This window comes from Neodiprion lecontei, chromosome 6 (genome assembly GCF_021901455.1).
Source record: "Neodiprion lecontei isolate iyNeoLeco1 chromosome 6, iyNeoLeco1.1, whole genome shotgun sequence".
NCBI lineage: Eukaryota > Metazoa > Arthropoda > Insecta > Hymenoptera > Diprionidae > Neodiprion > Neodiprion lecontei.
The window spans coordinates 17,663,300-17,680,376 of NC_060265.1; the positions used below are offsets into that span (position 1 = coordinate 17,663,300).

General features: G+C 34.7%; 4 protein-coding genes across 12 annotated transcripts; 2 read left to right on the forward strand and 2 right to left on the reverse strand.

Annotated features, from left to right (window-relative positions):
• Window positions 1–979: 979 nt before the first annotated feature.
• LOC107216772 (protein transport protein Sec61 subunit gamma) lies at window positions 980–4,272 on the reverse strand. The gene is made up of 4 exons (XM_015654058.2): window positions 4,114–4,272; window positions 3,777–3,885; window positions 2,391–2,493; window positions 980–2,251 (listed from the first exon to the last, which is right to left on the reverse strand). Exons 2-4 carry the CDS (start codon window positions 3,868–3,870, stop codon window positions 2,242–2,244), a joined length of 207 nt encoding a protein of 68 aa, XP_015509544.1. The 5' UTR covers window positions 3,871–3,885; window positions 4,114–4,272; the 3' UTR covers window positions 980–2,241.
• Window positions 4,273–4,929: 657 nt separating this feature from the next.
• On the forward strand, window positions 4,930–7,875 carry LOC107216782 (NPC intracellular cholesterol transporter 2 homolog a). Its single transcript, XM_015654068.2, has 4 exons — window positions 4,930–5,289; window positions 5,584–5,697; window positions 7,117–7,298; window positions 7,721–7,875. Exons 1-4 carry the CDS (start codon window positions 5,217–5,219, stop codon window positions 7,802–7,804), a joined length of 453 nt encoding a protein of 150 aa, XP_015509554.1. The 5' UTR covers window positions 4,930–5,216; the 3' UTR covers window positions 7,805–7,875.
• Window positions 7,876–7,975: 100 nt separating this feature from the next.
• LOC107216770 (serine/threonine/tyrosine-interacting protein) lies at window positions 7,976–11,372 on the reverse strand. Of its 5 annotated transcripts, none has more exons than XM_046743987.1 (5): window positions 11,250–11,372; window positions 10,172–10,273; window positions 9,810–9,961; window positions 9,179–9,367; window positions 7,976–9,010 (listed from the first exon to the last, which is right to left on the reverse strand). In XM_046743987.1, exons 1-5 carry the CDS (start codon window positions 11,286–11,288, stop codon window positions 8,800–8,802), a joined length of 693 nt encoding a protein of 230 aa, XP_046599943.1. In that variant the 5' UTR covers window positions 11,289–11,372; the 3' UTR covers window positions 7,976–8,799. The 5 variants fall into 5 exon arrangements, with proteins under 5 accessions (XP_046599943.1, XP_046599945.1, XP_046599942.1 ...); XM_046743989.1 differs by lacking the exon at window positions 11,250–11,372 and adding an exon at window positions 10,759–10,870; XM_046743986.1 differs by lacking the exon at window positions 11,250–11,372 and adding an exon at window positions 10,680–10,754.
• A 791-nt stretch (window positions 11,373–12,163) lies between these two features.
• Window positions 12,164–14,069, forward strand: LOC124295133 (THAP domain-containing protein 5-like). 5 transcript variants are annotated; one of them, XR_006905044.1, is made up of 6 exons: window positions 12,164–12,191; window positions 12,362–12,423; window positions 12,817–13,059; window positions 13,127–13,302; window positions 13,506–13,616; window positions 13,848–14,069. XR_006905044.1 is itself a non-coding variant. In XM_046743997.1 (6 exons), exons 2-5 carry the CDS (start codon window positions 12,539–12,541, stop codon window positions 13,601–13,603), a joined length of 579 nt encoding a protein of 192 aa, XP_046599953.1. In that variant the 5' UTR covers window positions 12,360–12,423; window positions 12,519–12,538; the 3' UTR covers window positions 13,604–13,616; window positions 13,848–14,067. The 5 variants fall into 5 exon arrangements, 3 of the variants coding, with proteins under 3 accessions (XP_046599953.1, XP_046599952.1, XP_046599951.1); XM_046743997.1 differs by lacking the exon at window positions 12,164–12,191 and adding an exon at window positions 12,519–12,600 and having other exon boundaries at window positions 12,360–12,423; window positions 13,848–14,067; XM_046743996.1 differs by lacking the exon at window positions 12,164–12,191 and adding an exon at window positions 12,519–12,600 and having other exon boundaries at window positions 13,127–13,254; window positions 13,333–13,616.
• Window positions 14,070–17,077: the final 3,008 nt, after the last annotated feature.

The window sequence follows — 17,077 nt, forward strand, 5'->3', positions numbered from 1 at the left end:
GTCACTTGTAGTGATATGTACATGATATAATTTCTACTTGCAAAGTAATCATTTTACGTAATCTTGCTGGTGTGACGTTGATGCCATTGTTGGTGAGTGAGCTCTAGTCGAATATAATGTTAGCTGCAAATTTAAATGCGGCGTCGCAATGAGTGATTCAAAGGTTCTTGGATCCATTTTGAAAATTAGTCGTCCTGCTCCAGACTAACATATTTCAATATCTAAAAAATGCATTTCTATAGACGTACAGAGGCCTAGCTTTTGATGTTTCTTTTCATATTCAATTATGTATGAATGCCTGTATTTGTATGTATGTATACTTGTGGTGCATGTGTATCGATTTTAGGGATATACTGTTTTTTAGATTGTTACTTTTATATTCGCGCATGTGTGACAAGAATTGCTGTAATTAGTACGAGAGAGACAAGAAATCTAAAATCAATCCTTCTAAGCGTACCAGTGCTGTGCAGAAAATTATTACGCAAGCAATATTTTGCGAAATATATTATATATTTCTCGTTCCCAATTGACGAAGCTGATTCAAGTATACACCAGTGTATGGAAAACTTGTTGACACTTGAATTTAATAATTGTTTTCTAACGAATCAATTCAACGTTCAAGAGATACTTACAATAATTTTAGTATTTAATAATTATAGTGTATATATACACATATAAATGTATGTATATTAATATGTTATATAATATATGTACACGTATTTTATAATCTGTCGATAATCAATGAACATTTACCGATTTGATTAAATGTTCAGAGAACCACGTGCCTAACGATATACCTCATTATTACTGTGGGTAGCAGTTACCCTTTTTTGAAGTGCGTTTGTAACACGAATAAATTTCAGCCGGTCTATATCTTGTCCCTTACTTATTTTGCTGTATGTATATGCAATCGAACGTCTAAGGAAAGATTTGGCATTATTTTTTTGATTTTTACGAGGTACATTAGTTAGTTATGATATTAATTCAAATACCCTCAACATCTCGTTACGATCAACAATTTGTCACTCTTGTTCTCGCGAGATTTTGTATTCAATGTTCAAAGACCATTATTTGTATATGTATTTTTTTTTTTTTTTTGAAGAATATATCAATGGGGGAAATATGTTGCGAGTTACAAACACACTTTGAATGATGATGATTGAGCATTCGCGTAATTAACTAGTTAATTGCATACTAGCGAAATGCTTGTAGAGAAAAAAAAAATCACACAAAAAACGAAAACAAACGCATAAAGTCCAAGGACTTAGATGCTTCCATGAAACGTTATCACCATTTAATGATAGATTACAACATTTTTTCTTTCAAATTTATCAATGTTTTAAATGACGTTGCATTGCCTTAGCAGGAGATTCGATAACTATTTGGAGATAGCTTATTTTTCCTTAAAAGAAATCTCCACATATGTCAAGAGTCTCAATGTTTTTGTTTTTTTAACGCTTCCTAGCTTTAAACTTCGTCTAATATAATCTATTAATTGCCAAACCTTTTATTCGATTTGATGGTATCAATTTAATTGAAGGAATATAAAAAAAAAAAATAACTCCCTGAGATATTTGTTCACAGCATACTGCCAGCGTGATACGCAATGCACATTAGTTATAAGTATGATTTACATAATATATTATATATACATATATTTTTTTCTATTACAAAAATATTTAATACCAATTTTTATTTTCATCAATCGGATAAAGTGGCTGAATTGATATTTATATCCTTCTATACTCAGTACCTGGCTATGGGTTCCCATGCGATAGTTATTTTTCCGTTGAAAAAGATATCGACGAATTGAAAAGTGAAATTGCCCTGAAATTTTTTTTAAATCATTGGAAAAAATGGCTTTTCAAATTTTACTATGTATTGTACTTGAAGAAAAAAATTCTATTCTTTAAATAAAAGTGTAAAAGTGCCTTGAACTGTCACTTTTATTCCCAATTTACATCCTCGTTCCCATTATTTTTACAAATTGCAAATTTTTTCACTGCACATTATACCTGTTACTCAAAGGACAAATGACTCGGGAAATGATTTTTGTTCAATACTAGTTTTATTACAAAATTCATTTTCACACACTCATATCATCACATACTGTAATTCAGCCATAATAATTTCGTTGATATAAATTAAAGAGGTCGGGAGGAGGAGAATGGGTGGGGTGGTGGTGGGAAAATTAACATTGATGGACCTTAAGAGTTAAAACAATTCAGTTGTAACCTAGCCTTATGAGCCTCTGTAACAGAAATTAAAAGAAAAATAATAATTAGTATACAGTGCCATTGGGATTCAGAAACTGTACCAATAAAAGACTGATTTACCAAAATATTGCAGATAAATGATACATGAATTTCCCATGTTAAAGGACTACTTACACAATGATATTGTTGATGGGAATGTGGATTAATTTCACGAAGAAACCAATGAAGCCCATGATACAGAATCCAATGGCGGTAGCGATAGCTATCTTTTGGAATTCTGTAAAGTAAATATAACAATTTAGTGTAAAATATTTGATACTTAAAGAGTCACTCTATAGCCATGTTGGTCTTTTAAAATCTCACATAGTATTCATATTAGAGAAATCAGAAAATCACAGTCTAATGTGCTTTTCGACGATTTAGAAATTAATCTGTAACCGTGAGTGCCAAAATATGAACTACAGCAATATTTACAGTGCACCGCAGATACAATCTAAAATTGGTTTTTACCAAAAGTATTATAGTTATGACAATAACATTTGCAACGGTCTTTGAGAATAACACAATAACGAAAGATGAAAAAAAAGTTTATATTCTGTAGGGAGAAAGAACACGCGTTGACTTGCTTTATTTTTACTTCTACAACTTGGTTTAAAATTCTGTCTTTTTTTCGTTCCAATGAATAACAACACAAAAAGTTGTATGAAAATATTTTTGTTACCTAGTATTACATTTTTAAACCAGTAAATTCATTATATTTAGTATTTGAGTTATATCCATTAAATAATTAAGATTCATCTACCTCAGTTGAATTCGTTTGTCAGGGTTCTGATTGAATTTAGAATGTAATATTTCTGACATAATCAAGTTCTTCTAATGGTGGAGAAAAATACATAGGAACGTTTTGTGAATTCTTTAGTTTTCAGGTTTTTACACACAACTTCAAGCATGTTCACTTGTGCTGTGCAAAAAGAAATTTTAATCAATGTAAAAACCAACGTTGAAATGGATGTGATCAGTATTACAGTCGTATATCTAAAATTATATGTAAATAGCAACAGAAATATAATGTAGCATTGGGCATTGCTCAAATAGCAAGTCTATACATAATACCAAGAATATCAATTCTAGTCGAATTCTCTTTTATAACACATTGTTATATATTATTGAACATTCATTGAATAAAAATTTTAATCAGAAGCTGGCTTATGTGTGCAGAAAAAGGTAAATAGAAATCTTTGAAGCTATACTTGACTCTGAGGTTATACTTTTTTAATGGAAGTACTGACTCTCCTGAAATTCTGGCTTTAGGACAGTAATTTTAATTGACAATTTCCTGATTGTATTTTAATTTTCAAAACGTACTGGCGTTTAGATTCATTTAGTTGGCTTCAAGCAGTATTTTTTATTAGCATAAGGATGTAGTAACAAGTTTTGGCTAATATAAGGCAACTTTAGATCTGACATAATTCTGAGATTTCTTAGCCTATTAATCTAATTGCTATAAGGTAACGTGGTGCGGCAAACTAAAAATGATTGTTACAAGGTAGGTTTAAATACCTTTGCGGTCTGGTTTTGTGCATCTTTTGACGAGACGAATGCTGTCTTTGGCAAACTGGCGGCCAGGTTCAACTAATTTCGTGACTTGATCCATCGTTGATTGTGTTTTCTATAGTTAAAATCACGTTAAAATACCTGAATCATTTCAATCAAAAACTGAGTAGATACATATGGTATAAATGTGAAAAGTCGTGTAAATTGAACGTGTATTAATTTGTATATTTAAAGGTTATGAAGTGAAATTGCTCCTCCTCAAGAGTATAATAAAGATAAATAAGTACTTGATTTATTTATTTAAAATAATTAAGTAATTTTTCTGAACGAGACATTTACTTACGTTCCTTACTGCTTGCGTTTACTTCAAACACTGTTCTCTGTGATTGACGAAAAACCACCACTGACATTAATTTCACCAGCTACGTGGACGACGTATAGAAATACGTAACTTCCGGTTCGATTGACGTGACACTACGATCACAAACTGAAACGGAAGCGTCGCGTGCCACAATGGCTTGTTGGGCTTAGTCCTTGGAGCATATACTACTGAAGGTAGCTTTTCGGTTACAGAAAGTGTAGCGGCGCAGTGAGGGGGAGAGAGAGAGAAAGAGGTATATGTTGGTTATAATGCACCTCGCTCTACACCTCATTGTGTGAAAGAGACGGAGCAACCTGAATATATATCCTTATCTCTCATAACTTCGGCTGCAGTTTTCGCGAGATTGACGAGATGGGTGATCATGCAAGACCGTGGTTCGGCATTACTTTACAGCAGAATTCGGCATGATTGTTGCATGCTGCATAGTAGCGTGGGTTGAATTTACGGCAGAATTGGGTACGAATGTTGCATGCTGCTGCAGCGTGGGTTGAATGACAGATACGTAAAGGGCTGCTCACTGATATACTTCGAATTTCGACTATAGGTGGCGATTCAGCGGTTCTTGTTTGCAACTTTCTCGCGAGTAGACAACTATAATGCGATGACTGAGGATATACGAAGACTGATAATCCTGGGTCATTTTTCGTAACAGTTAGTCGGGTCTGGCCGGGTTTGGGGGTATTAGCAGTTTCACGTATTATCAACCAAGCAACTGACTACGCCGGTAAAAGATGTTCCTATGAGGAATTTTTTAATGCTTTGTTGAGCACTTTTAAGATTATGAATGGCAACAAGTCGATATCTCAAGCGTCCACAGTACAATCCCCAAACGTTGTTATTCATTTGTTCGTGATTCATGTATTGTTTACCTGGCAAGATAAGATTAACGCCGCTGACTAATTGAACTGATCCCGATACCCTTGAAATTCGAAAATATGCTGTGTACATCCCGTTTCGACGAATAAAGAATATGATATCACGTACTTCCTCTGTCTTCTGATAACCTCGCCAACTGCGACTCTTCTCGTAACCGTCAGTGTTCGTTAGTTTGTCAAGGCGTTAACATGTTACTGTTAATTTTTGTGGCTCTTTTCTGTTTCTCATCCATTGCGGATGGAGTTCCAATTCTCGATTGCGGTTTGTATAATTTCAATATTTATTACCCATTTTTGGCTTCACCGAATTTATGAAGTATTGAAGACAATACTTGAGTGCAATTCTTACACAAATTATATTTATCTTTTTACTGTGCAAACATTTTGTTATGACGCATAGATGATATATTTACTAAATGATTGCATAACTGATCGATTATGTCTAGATATTGTAACAAAAGTATTAATTAGATGTTATCGCCATTGACAAATTTTCCACATCGCAGTTAATATGTGAGAAAAAAAGTTTCGATTTTCTACATTCTCTTTGTTACAGGTTCCAAGTTAGGAAGTTACAGCCGAGTTCAAATAGCAGGTTGCGACACTTCAGACCAACCCTGTGTTTTGCATAAAGGAAAGAATGCATCGATAGAAATTGACTTTACAACATGTAAGCTGATATTTTGATGCATTATTGAAATGCAATTATATTGATTTCGATAAACTTTAGCGCAATTAAATAAAGTAATACTAAATCAGTAAAAGTATAATTTCGCACTAAGACGAACATCATAACTATATGTGAGTTAGAAGTTCGTGCCTGTATTGGTTGTATGATTAAAATTTTTGTTGGTTTCGATAGTCAGTGATGACAAGATGCAGTTCATAGAGAATGATGTCTTTATTACGACGTTTCGGCAGGAACCCGACTGCCATCGTCAGGTTTCTTAAAAAAATTTAAAAAAAACAAAAAATAATATATATATATAAATTTTACAGGTATAAATTTAGCAATTATCACTTTCAATTAAAATTATTATACATAAATGCCTCTAATTAATTATTATTGTTAGGTTGTCATAACATAATAATATATTACCCAGTCGCATTTTTAGACATTCCTTAGCTTACTAGTTGTTGCTTACATGGTGTTTCAGAAGGAAGTGACTATCCGTCTGTCATTCCGACCCCCTTAATGTTAATTATAACAACAATGATCTAATTTCATACATTTGTATAGATGGTTATTGTTGAGCTGGCACTTTGTTTATATGACCTTTCTTACATATGTTTTTTGCGACTTATAAAATATCTATGTAAAGGTGACTTAGATTGTCAATGTCAGTTATTTTGTTTACAGTATTATTTGTTGATATGTGTATCATTTCTTTTGTAATTCTTTTGCGCCAGTTTGTCTCTTTGTCTAATATTATAATATTTTCAAAATTGAACTTGTGTCCTTCAACCAATGCATGATACACTAATGCCGATCTGTCTGGATCATGTGTTTTGATATCATATTTATGATTAGCGATCCTTTTTTTTTAAATGTTGCGAAGATTGGTCTATGTAGCATTTTTTGCAATCTGTGCAATTGATCTTATAAATAATATTGGTTTGTTCAAGCGCAGGTGTTTTTGATTTTAAACATGTAAATAAATTATTTAGAGTGTTGGTGATTTTATATGACACATTGATGTTTTCCTTACGCAGTATGTTTTTTATCTTATGCGATAGGCCTTCAATAAAGGGAATTGATTCTATACATTCTTCATTGTTGTTTGCACAATTATCATCATTATAGCTGTTGTAATGTTTATCTACTCTTGGTTCTTGTAGATGTCTAATTAATTTTTTGGGATGGCCATTTTTCTTTAGTGTTTCCCGTACTAATTTTCCAGGAAACCAACGAAAATTTTTATCATAAATCATAACTATATGATAAATAGTCTTTCTCATTCGTTTTCATTTGATTCTCAATAAATATTCTTAATAACTATTCTGCTCATCTGTTTGAAAGCATAGTCATATAATTAATACACCCATATTCTCACAATTTTGACAAAAAAAAAAAGAAAAATATTTTCAGACGAAGATGCTACCGACTTGAAAGCAGTAGTACATGGCACTGTTATGATTGTGCCCATACCTTTTGATCTGCCAAATGCTGACGCATGCCAATACTCTAAGTCTGGGATAACTTGTCCCATGAGGAAGGGCCAAAGCTACAAATACAAGGCAGAGCTACCAGTAGCCACACGTTACCCTTCGGTTAGTTCGGAATAAGTATATAATAATAAATTGCAAATAATGAAAGTGAAAAACTAGTTGATATAGAAATGGTGTAAATCTCAAGGAGGTTTCCTCTATGAAACAGACATAAATATCTTTCTCTAGCACAGGCAAGAAAAAGTAACTTGACTCCTGTTTTCGATCCCTAAAGTGGTTGTTTACACCGCTAAGCTCAGAACTACCATATAAAGTCTATGCCGCAGTTTTGGTGTGCAGCTCGGAACTGCACATCTTGAACTGCCGTACAAAGATTTTATATGTCAGTTCTGACTTCTGTTCGGTATTCGCTTTTGACTTGCCTTCAGCTCTTAATGAAATCAGTATCCTTGCCTCAAAACACCTACATTACGGGTATGCCTTATGTACAAAGTACTAATGCCTAATATGAATATCATTCATAGGTATCCGTTAAAGTCAAGTGGGAACTTCAAGATCAAGATGGAAATGACATTGTCTGTATCAAACTTCCGGCTGTAATACGATAAAAATACGAATTTATAACTATGTTGTGATTATGTATTCATAACAGATTTAATAAATAATATTTTTTACTGTGGTATTAGAAATAATTATTGTGGTTAATAGGTAGATAATTTAGATAATTGTTAGCAAAAGAGAAGTAAAAACCAAACCAGTAGTGTGGTAACAGTCGTTTAATTACTACTGGTTTTTTCTTGGTATGGCGATATCAACACGTTGATATCGTGGCCGGATGTGACTCTACTATCAAATCATTATATCGTCCAGTGTCAGCAAGAATATATGCACATATTTATTTATATTATGTTACTGGCACTAAACACACAGACTTTAGAATTCCAAGTTTCAAGGAGTTGAGAAAAGCAGGGTCCTTGAAAATATTATGTGTATTCTTTTGTGGATGATTAATTACATATGCAAATAAACTTCAATTATCAATAAATAAAAAACAGAGTACATAAGGTAGCATTATTCAACTTAAAGTTATCTAATTACATAAATTCAGTTTTTAAATACAAATATTAAGGGTGCGATGATAGACCAGGTAAATAATACAAACATTAACGTGAACATCATTTCTAGCAGTAGATTTTGGTCTTATTTTCTATGTACGGCATATATTTTAGCTGGCGAATATGGTAAGCAGCACCAAAGGGGTACTCGATGCTACTATATACCCTATATCAAAATATGATCGCCCATTTTAGGTTTTGTAATTTTTAATCATTAATTAATATTATGCGTGAAATTATTTTATTGCAGAGTTACTAACATTAAAAACAGTTGTTCCGCGTATGTTTTTTCAACGTAAGATGTCGAATAAACATTACTTTATGAGGAATTTGAGTACGTTGCGTTTTGACCAGAACGTGGTTTGGCTTGTTACATTACCAGAACTCAATTCCGTACACAAATACGGCGGTACAGATCGGATTACTTTTGTGTTCCTAGGTGTTAATTAAGATTTGGTGTATGAATTTTGATACTTTTAGAGTTTACATCAACTATCCATTGCATCAGGTTGTTCATCTGTTTGTTCAGTGTCCATTTGGTGAATAGTACGTTTGCTCCTCTGTCTTGCTGAACTCTGCTGTCCGTGTCTGAGAGTTTTCTGTGCCTGATAAATAGGCTCAAATTCTCTTAATTGTGCCAAGAACCCTTCATTCGGAATGATGCAAAATCTTCGCCTTTGTACTATTTCGAAGGCTCTTCTATAATAAATGTGGTGTTTATTATCAGAACGGGTTACGCGATTGACGACGTATATAAACAATTAATTTTATTTCGCTACTGATTCGTTATTCAAATGATCAAATGATGGATATTTCAGAAGCAAAATAAATAGTAATCATTAGTTGAATTAAAAAATATAGGTTTACCGCAGCGTTAATCCATAGGTTTCCATCATGTAGGCTAATACCAATGCTGCAGATCTGGATATTCCTGCATTGCCATGTACCAGAACCCGACCACGGGAACTCAGAGCATCGTCTATATATATTTTTACTTTCTGAAAGTGTTGTATTATATTTTCGTGAGCTGTGTCAGCTATATCCAGTACAAGATATCTGCAAGTAAAGATATTATCCATTTTTCAATACAAATTGACCTTTCCATCGGATTTGTAAAAACATTACACAAGCTGATTGTGTTTTTTCATAACAGTTTATTTCAATACGTTCAATATAATGATGCAAAATATGACATCTTTAGATTCATTAGATAAAATGAGTTCCTACTTTGAGCCTAATTTTATCCAAGTTCTGCAAGTGAAATTTCTGTTGAATGGAATAGTATTTTGCAAGAAAAACTGCTTCCAAAAATTGGAACCGATTTTTGAGATGGTGAAAAATTTGATTAAAATAAGATTAAGATGGAAAAAGATTGGTACTGAAATTACTGAGTTACAATGCTAGAGTAAAGGGTGAAAAGAACCAACATTTTGCGTCCTCGTCTTGTCTATCCAGATATCGTTGATAATTTATAAGAATACTGAATACTTTGACTTACTGAAATCTGTCAGGAAAGTTGGGCTTTATGAAATGTGCTTCGATATCTTGACGAACGCAAACTATGTGAGTTATACCATATTCCAGCAACGATTCTAATTTTGAAGGACTCGCGGCGCTATAAGGGCCGAGATAAAGACCGGGAAGTATCTCCTGAAATCATGGGAATAACATTGTTTAACATTATATAAAATTTATGACTAAATTGAAGATGTCGTACTGCAATGTTAAAAGGGGCAACAAAAGCTAGCATTTATTTTGTCTGCTAGTTGCAGCATCAATTTTATTCTTATAAAATATGGTTCAGCAATGAATGTGCAAATTCATTGGTGGACAAAGCTACTTCATCATGTTTAAGCAGACCTGCATTTTCCGCCGCATTGTGTAAGTCCATTCATCATGAGGGGTCATGGCTTCAATTGGAATTTGAGGGTATTCATCCTGATCATTACCGCCAGTCCCTTCCTAGAGCGAATTTATAAGAATTGGTGAACTCTATCATATAACGAATTACGAATTGAAAGATTGCAGTGACTGTGCAATGTTAAATATGTTAATAGTTACAGAAATCTTAAAATAAAGGGAACAGCGATTCATACAATCGAATGAACATCTTGCTACTGTTTTGACAGGTACATAACCATTAATTAGTTCGTAAGGAACGTCGAGAAATGAGGAAATTAACCTAAATTTAAGAGATAAGATTTAATACTACGAACAAGGCTCTGCCCCTGCTCAGTTTTCGTGGTGGACATTATAGTCGATAATGAGTGGTTTTTACAATACAACCGGTTTGAAAGACATTCTGACATATTTCATCCTTTTAGTTTGAGTAATTAACTTGAAGTCAACTCAACCAACGGCGCCGTACAAAGAGTTTCAAATATGATTTTGCTCCGGTTTTGCTCTGGTGTGTATAACATAGATACATGAAAATGCTAGTGAATCACCTAGTCGATTTTTGGAAAAATATGCAAACAAAATAGATACTCGTGTAGGTCCATGAAATTACGTCAAACAGATTTGGTCGATCAAGTTTGCACCAATCATTGGCTGCTTGCAATTAACCCAACAGTATGATTGGCTGGCGAACTAAACCTGTTTGACCATAGACATTGTGTATCACAATGGCTACTCACGAGACTGGGTAAAGGCAACGAGGGTCACGGAACTCAAGGCGAACTCTGTGTCTGTCGTACTTTAGACAGTGTGCCAGAGCGAGAGAGATAGCATTTAACGGTTGGACGGCTTGTGTAGTCTCGCGAGCGGCCATTCAGATGCGTACTCCTGGAGTATAAGGTCTATGGCTTTAACTAGAATACGAAATGCATCTCATTCGTGGCGTAGTTGAGGGTAAGGTAGAAATTCGGAATGTAATGTCCCGGTAATACTTGACTTTTCAACAAACCCGGCTTCAAGTTGTGGCCCAGTTTATACTTACTTCATCGTACAGGAGGTTGTTCTCATTTACAGATAACATACCAGTAATTTGAACGGTTCGAATAATTGGAAATGAATGAATATAAGGAAATGTTTATCGACATAACGAAATTTTATTGACACGGCGGCCATTTACAATATTCTACCGGTAGACACAGCCGTGGATAAGTAGTTGTACGAGAAGGAAGGACTCGATCGGATAAGCAGTGCCACATGTTTCTCAAGCGTTCTGTGATTTGGTCTTGAGCCAACACATGCGTTTTGTTTTTTGATTCATAAATTTTATGGCACCAGAATGAATCGACGTCCATTGGTGTTTCGGGACTCTAGTGACAACTTGTTAATTATGAAAGATGCGTTCCGATTTCAGCTCTCAGTGCTGTCACGAATCTTTCATCTCTTTTGTGCTGGCGAGTTCGTGAGTAACTCTGCCTCTGTCCTAAGGAGTTTTTAGCGTTGCCAACTATTTTCGGAACGCACTCGAAGATGGTTTTATCTCGGCAATCATCTCATGCATTACTTTTTGAGGTTGATAAAGTTAGCACCCGAAGTCAATATGATCGACTGAAAGCAGCTTAGCTCGCTTGCGCGTGGTTTGAATAGGAAAAATATCACTCGCTCTTGTTTATCGGCGCTGAATTTCAGCACCCAGTTTTTGAAAATGGTATTATGCGAAGGTCTCATTGAATTTCGGATATGTTGTCGTGTCAATCGCTTGCACGTCGTTTGCACAACCAGCACCGCGAAGTAATTAGATAGAAAATATCAAAATTACCAGTAAAAGAATTATTTTTTATAATTAACAATATTACCAGCGGAATAAATTATTACGCATGCGCTGAGAGCCGTTCAATTCCGTGCGTTTCAGATTCCAACCGGATAGACCGTAACCAGCCCCCTGGCACTCACCACTGCTCGTATACTAAACAAGTGTATGCGTTTTGTCCCCGTTTGTTAGTTTCTCTACGTGGCGCTAGTAGACTTCTGACACGCTCGCTGCCCTCGCTTACCGCGCGCAAGCTTGTCAGACAACTACTAGCGCTACTAGTGGTCGAGATTGGCGGCAGAATCGAAGGACATTTTGCGAACCACCTTTAGCAGCGTGTGTCAGAGGACCACTGATATATATATACACTGGATTGGATTAAGCGTGGTGCCGTCACGCCAATTGAACGGTAGCCATTTTGTACAGATTCTTGTCACTTCAGATATATATGTATATACGTGATATATGTATATGTATATAATCGATTGCGATGGAAAATTACAGTAACAATTATTGAGGTAACAATGAGTACCTGCGTTTTTTGCAAAACAAAGCAATCAAAATATAGTGGGCGATCATTTCACAAGTGAGTATACAACGCTGAAGCGTTCTGCAAATGATAACTTGCAGAGGTTATGTCAGCATACGAAGTATTTACTAATTATATTTAACGAGTATTATAACGTACGAATCGTGTCAGTAAAAATTCACAATATTTGAATTATGAACCGATCTTATTATAATTGAAATTGAAAACTCGGGTATTATTGACTCAGGGATTAAATTATAATTCGATATGTAGATTTCCCGTGAAAGATGTGTTGCGCCTTCAGCAGTGGTTAAAAGAAATGAAGAGGAAGGACTGGAAGTCAAACCGAAATAGCACATTGTGTTCAGCTCATTTTGCAAATGACTGCTTTGATAGGACAGGATTCCTAATTACATTGAAAAAGAACAGTGTACCAACTATATTTGACAACCCAAAATCAGAGTGTTCATCTTGTCACCGATTAAGGGAATGTGGACATGGCTATTCATTGTTCAAGTAAGTACCGTTACTCAATGCAACATAACGTGTGAATTAATAAATTTAAATTCTGCATGTTATGTAGGTTCCCATTGGATGAACCTGATATTATGAAGCAATGGATCGCAAATATAAACATTGGACCGTGGTCTCCATCAAGTGATAGCTTTCTGTGTTCCGACCACTTTGAACCCTCTTGCTTTCAGAAGAAAAGTAAAAATTATATAACTTTACCAAAAGGCAGTATCCCAACGTTATTTGGTAAAATCTGAAACTGTTAATCCCTTTTAGGTCAGAGAAAACTCAGTGTGCATAAAGACACGTTGATGTGATGCACTATTGCGTCAATGCCGTCGAAGCGGTTAATTACCTACAGATTATAAAGTGCTCTGTTACAGAAAAATCGTGTGTGACACATTTCTGTGTATTTCCATTGTCGTTATTTATTAGTAACTTATCTGTAGGTGAAAACTTGCAGCAGACCGAATTTCAGGATGAATCCGATCGGCCCACCACAGTGAATGTAACCAAATTACATGATCACCTACACATTTGTACCTGATTTGCATGCTCAGGTATGTACATCTTTTTTATTTTCTTTTGATTGTGCTTGTAACTTTTTCTTCATGTGAATGGATTGTGGATTGATACTACTAATTATATTACGGTTGTGGTTTATCGCACGCAACTCTATAAAAATTCCTTAACGTTTGCAAGGAAAGTTTTATTCTCCATATTTTTGAATAAAGTTTTTACTCACCCAATTCGATATAATTTAATTCAAAACTTTTTTTACATGTCTTAAGCTCCACTTTGATGATCAATGGATGGTAAATGGATTCCCTAACGGTTGAATTAGTGTTATACAAATGTTTGAATAATCCGTATGGAATTCAGCCCACCATAGGATAAAGGATAATGGACGAAAACTTCTCAGAATTGAGGACTTCTTTTGAACATAAAGAAAAATCACGCTTAAATACAAGTTTTTCGTCATATTATTTAATGATCTTTTACACCATATAATTTTAAATAATAATATACTTTCGAAAAAATGATTTGTTCTTCATTTAATGTATCAAACATTATTTTACTCGTCAAAAACTTTTTTGTGTGACGAATATATCGTCAGATCTAAATAGCATATATTACGCAGTTCAAATCTAGCGCGCATTTTGTGACAACTTTCTGTACAAGATGGCGGAAATTCAATTGTTCAATTGGACGCACGAGATTACACGTAGAGTATACGGTAATATCCAATCCAGTGTATATATATATCAGTGCAGAGGACTGACCGTAACTAATGTGGTAAATATCTGAACTAATTTCAATCACTTCAAATCGTTCGCGTGGTTTGCGCATCGCCCTAACCTGAAAAAAAACAATAATTCGTTTGCGCATTCGCGCGGTGCTGAGAAAAAGTGGAATGAACACCGGGTGCTGCATTTCAGCACCCGCGCTCTTCAAATATCGATTGCATACGAACCCCTTTTAGAAAATTCTAGGTACTTTGTCGCTTATGTTCTTAATACGCGAGACATAAAGAGACTGCCTCCTTGTTGCACACTATATTTTATGTGCCAAAAGTATAGTTTATTGTTGTTTTCTTTTATCAAGGACAACAAAAAAAAAAAAACTTTCGAGTACTAGACCGTTAATTTGCTTTTTTGGACTGTTCGGAGAGTTTTCATAGTACAGTCATATAGAAAGCATTACATTAAGTATGGAACATAGGCTAAAAAAGACGCGTAAATCATACTTGTAATACATAAACTACATCATATCTGTAGCAGTAGCACTAAGGCCTGTAATTACATTCATACTATATGCTAGACCTATTTTTCGTGGGCTTGGTGAATAGCCGTAAGTGTGGGGGCAAGTGGTGAAGGTACACCTTCCGAGGTGAATTCTGACAGATTCAAGCCCGCCTGTGCCGTCTGCTATGCAGGTTGAATATATGGTAGCAGACGATACCGTGAAGTGAGCTTATTTAAAGATAGAGGCGTTATTGAGAAAATTTTATTAAAAGCTTGGGTAGATTTTTATTCCGCGTATCCAACCAGTTTATTATACCGACACAGCATACCGTCCGACAAAATTCCATAGACTGGTTTTGCGACAGTTAGTTCCGACGATGATTGGTCGAGAGAAATTAGTTGATCAATCAACGGGTTACACATTCACTCTATCGGAAAAATGAAGGTTATTGAGACAGCTACAGGTAGCCTATGAGTATCTATTAATATCGTGAAAAATTTGCAGCGCCTATTATAGAATTTTGTGAAAAGTTAGGGAGTTACGGAGAAAATTAGGAAAACCATTTGCATGAAATCATAGAAATTGGCAGAGTGTTGCAATCTCGAAATATCAATTTGGTTATACATAGTTAATCCTTGCTCAAGTAGAACGCGTTCTCAATTTTGCCTCTGAGATTTGTCTAAAAAATTTATTTAGTGTTACTTTTGCGACATCAAACTAAATTACGAAGCGTTTCTTTTTGCCCTTATTGGTTTGGACTAATCAATTATATTATCAACAATTCCGAAGAATTGTCAACTTATGACATTTTTTTTTGCAAAGATGATGAGGTGTAGGTGTACTGAAGAGTGATGTCACTAAAATGGCGCGGAAAGAGACTATTTCAAAATTGTCGTGTTTAAGTTAAAATCACATCTAATAATAATAATCAAGTACAATCTCTCTGCATGTCTGATACTTTACTTTTTATAAACGCAATTATTTCTCGCTGTTTGGACTTTCGTTCTCGATTTTCTGTCTCGAAGTGGTTAAAAAAAATGTACAGTAACGTTTGTATTTGAAGTTGAAAAAAGATATTCTCCTTCATTTATTTCCATGCAGCTTATGCATTTTGTACAGGTAGTAAAATTAGACTGATCAAACTGACGTTCTTCCGTGAACTAATGCCGACTCCAGAGATCAAATACCGCTCGAGTTGGAGCTGTTGAAAGTGCATAGGGGAAGCCAGTCCAGTCTGCCGGGTTAAGCTGAGGCAAAATTATTTATAAATTCATCGTTTTTGCTGCCCGACTGTCAATAGGCTAGACTATAATATCTACGGTGTGACTGACGCAACGTTTCAACTCGCAAGGAAATTATTATGCCATCTCGTGAGAAAATTAATGCTGTTTTCCAATTAATATTCCGAGTTGAGTAAACGGTTTTTACATCATGTTTGCAAATCACGCTGGGTTATTACCACTGCATTCGCCACAGGAAAAGTTTTCGTTATAGATCGCAATAAATTTCGTATTACTTATAGCAATATTTTCCCGTGGATCTTACGCGATATACTTTGAAACTTGTACTTCAATTTCAATTCTTTTAATAACCGATGAAATAACGTATTATTTGGTTGTATGCTAACAGGGAAACCTTTGCTTTCTCTACTGGCTGTAACTTCTTTGCGTGCAATACGATCCTTAAAACTGAGTTCCGGGAGTTTGCTATCCTTCAGTTCACCGGTAAATTGCGTAAGGCAGAACTAGATAAATATTTCAGGAGGCTTTACGCATCAGCATTCTGATGATAATCCATATCATCAATACCATTAATCAAATAATAAGTTGGGAATGGCATGTGTTTTCAAATTGGAACAGAACACATATAGTGGAATACAGACAAGGTATTTCATGTCCAATGCCGCATCAGGATAGCTTGAAATATACATTGTGCATCATAAAATACTTCAAATTAGAAAGGTTTGAGGGTTTCAGAGGTAACACGAAATGACAGTGTCAGTTTGATAATAGGCAGTGCTATTATGGAGAATATTGATTGCTAACGTTTTTTGAAACAAATAACGATATTCTATTGCTACTCTGAAAAAAATTTTTTCTTAGTTTTACTAGAAAGTGATAATTATGCTGAAGTTCTGTTTTCTTTTTAACCCTTCGACTCACACATCATTGTGCTGTGTCAACTTTTATAAGAAGATAGTGTTCTACGGTTTTTGGCGTAGCTGATTACAAATCTGAATTCAACTTTCAAAAATTCAAGATGACAGATACAATAT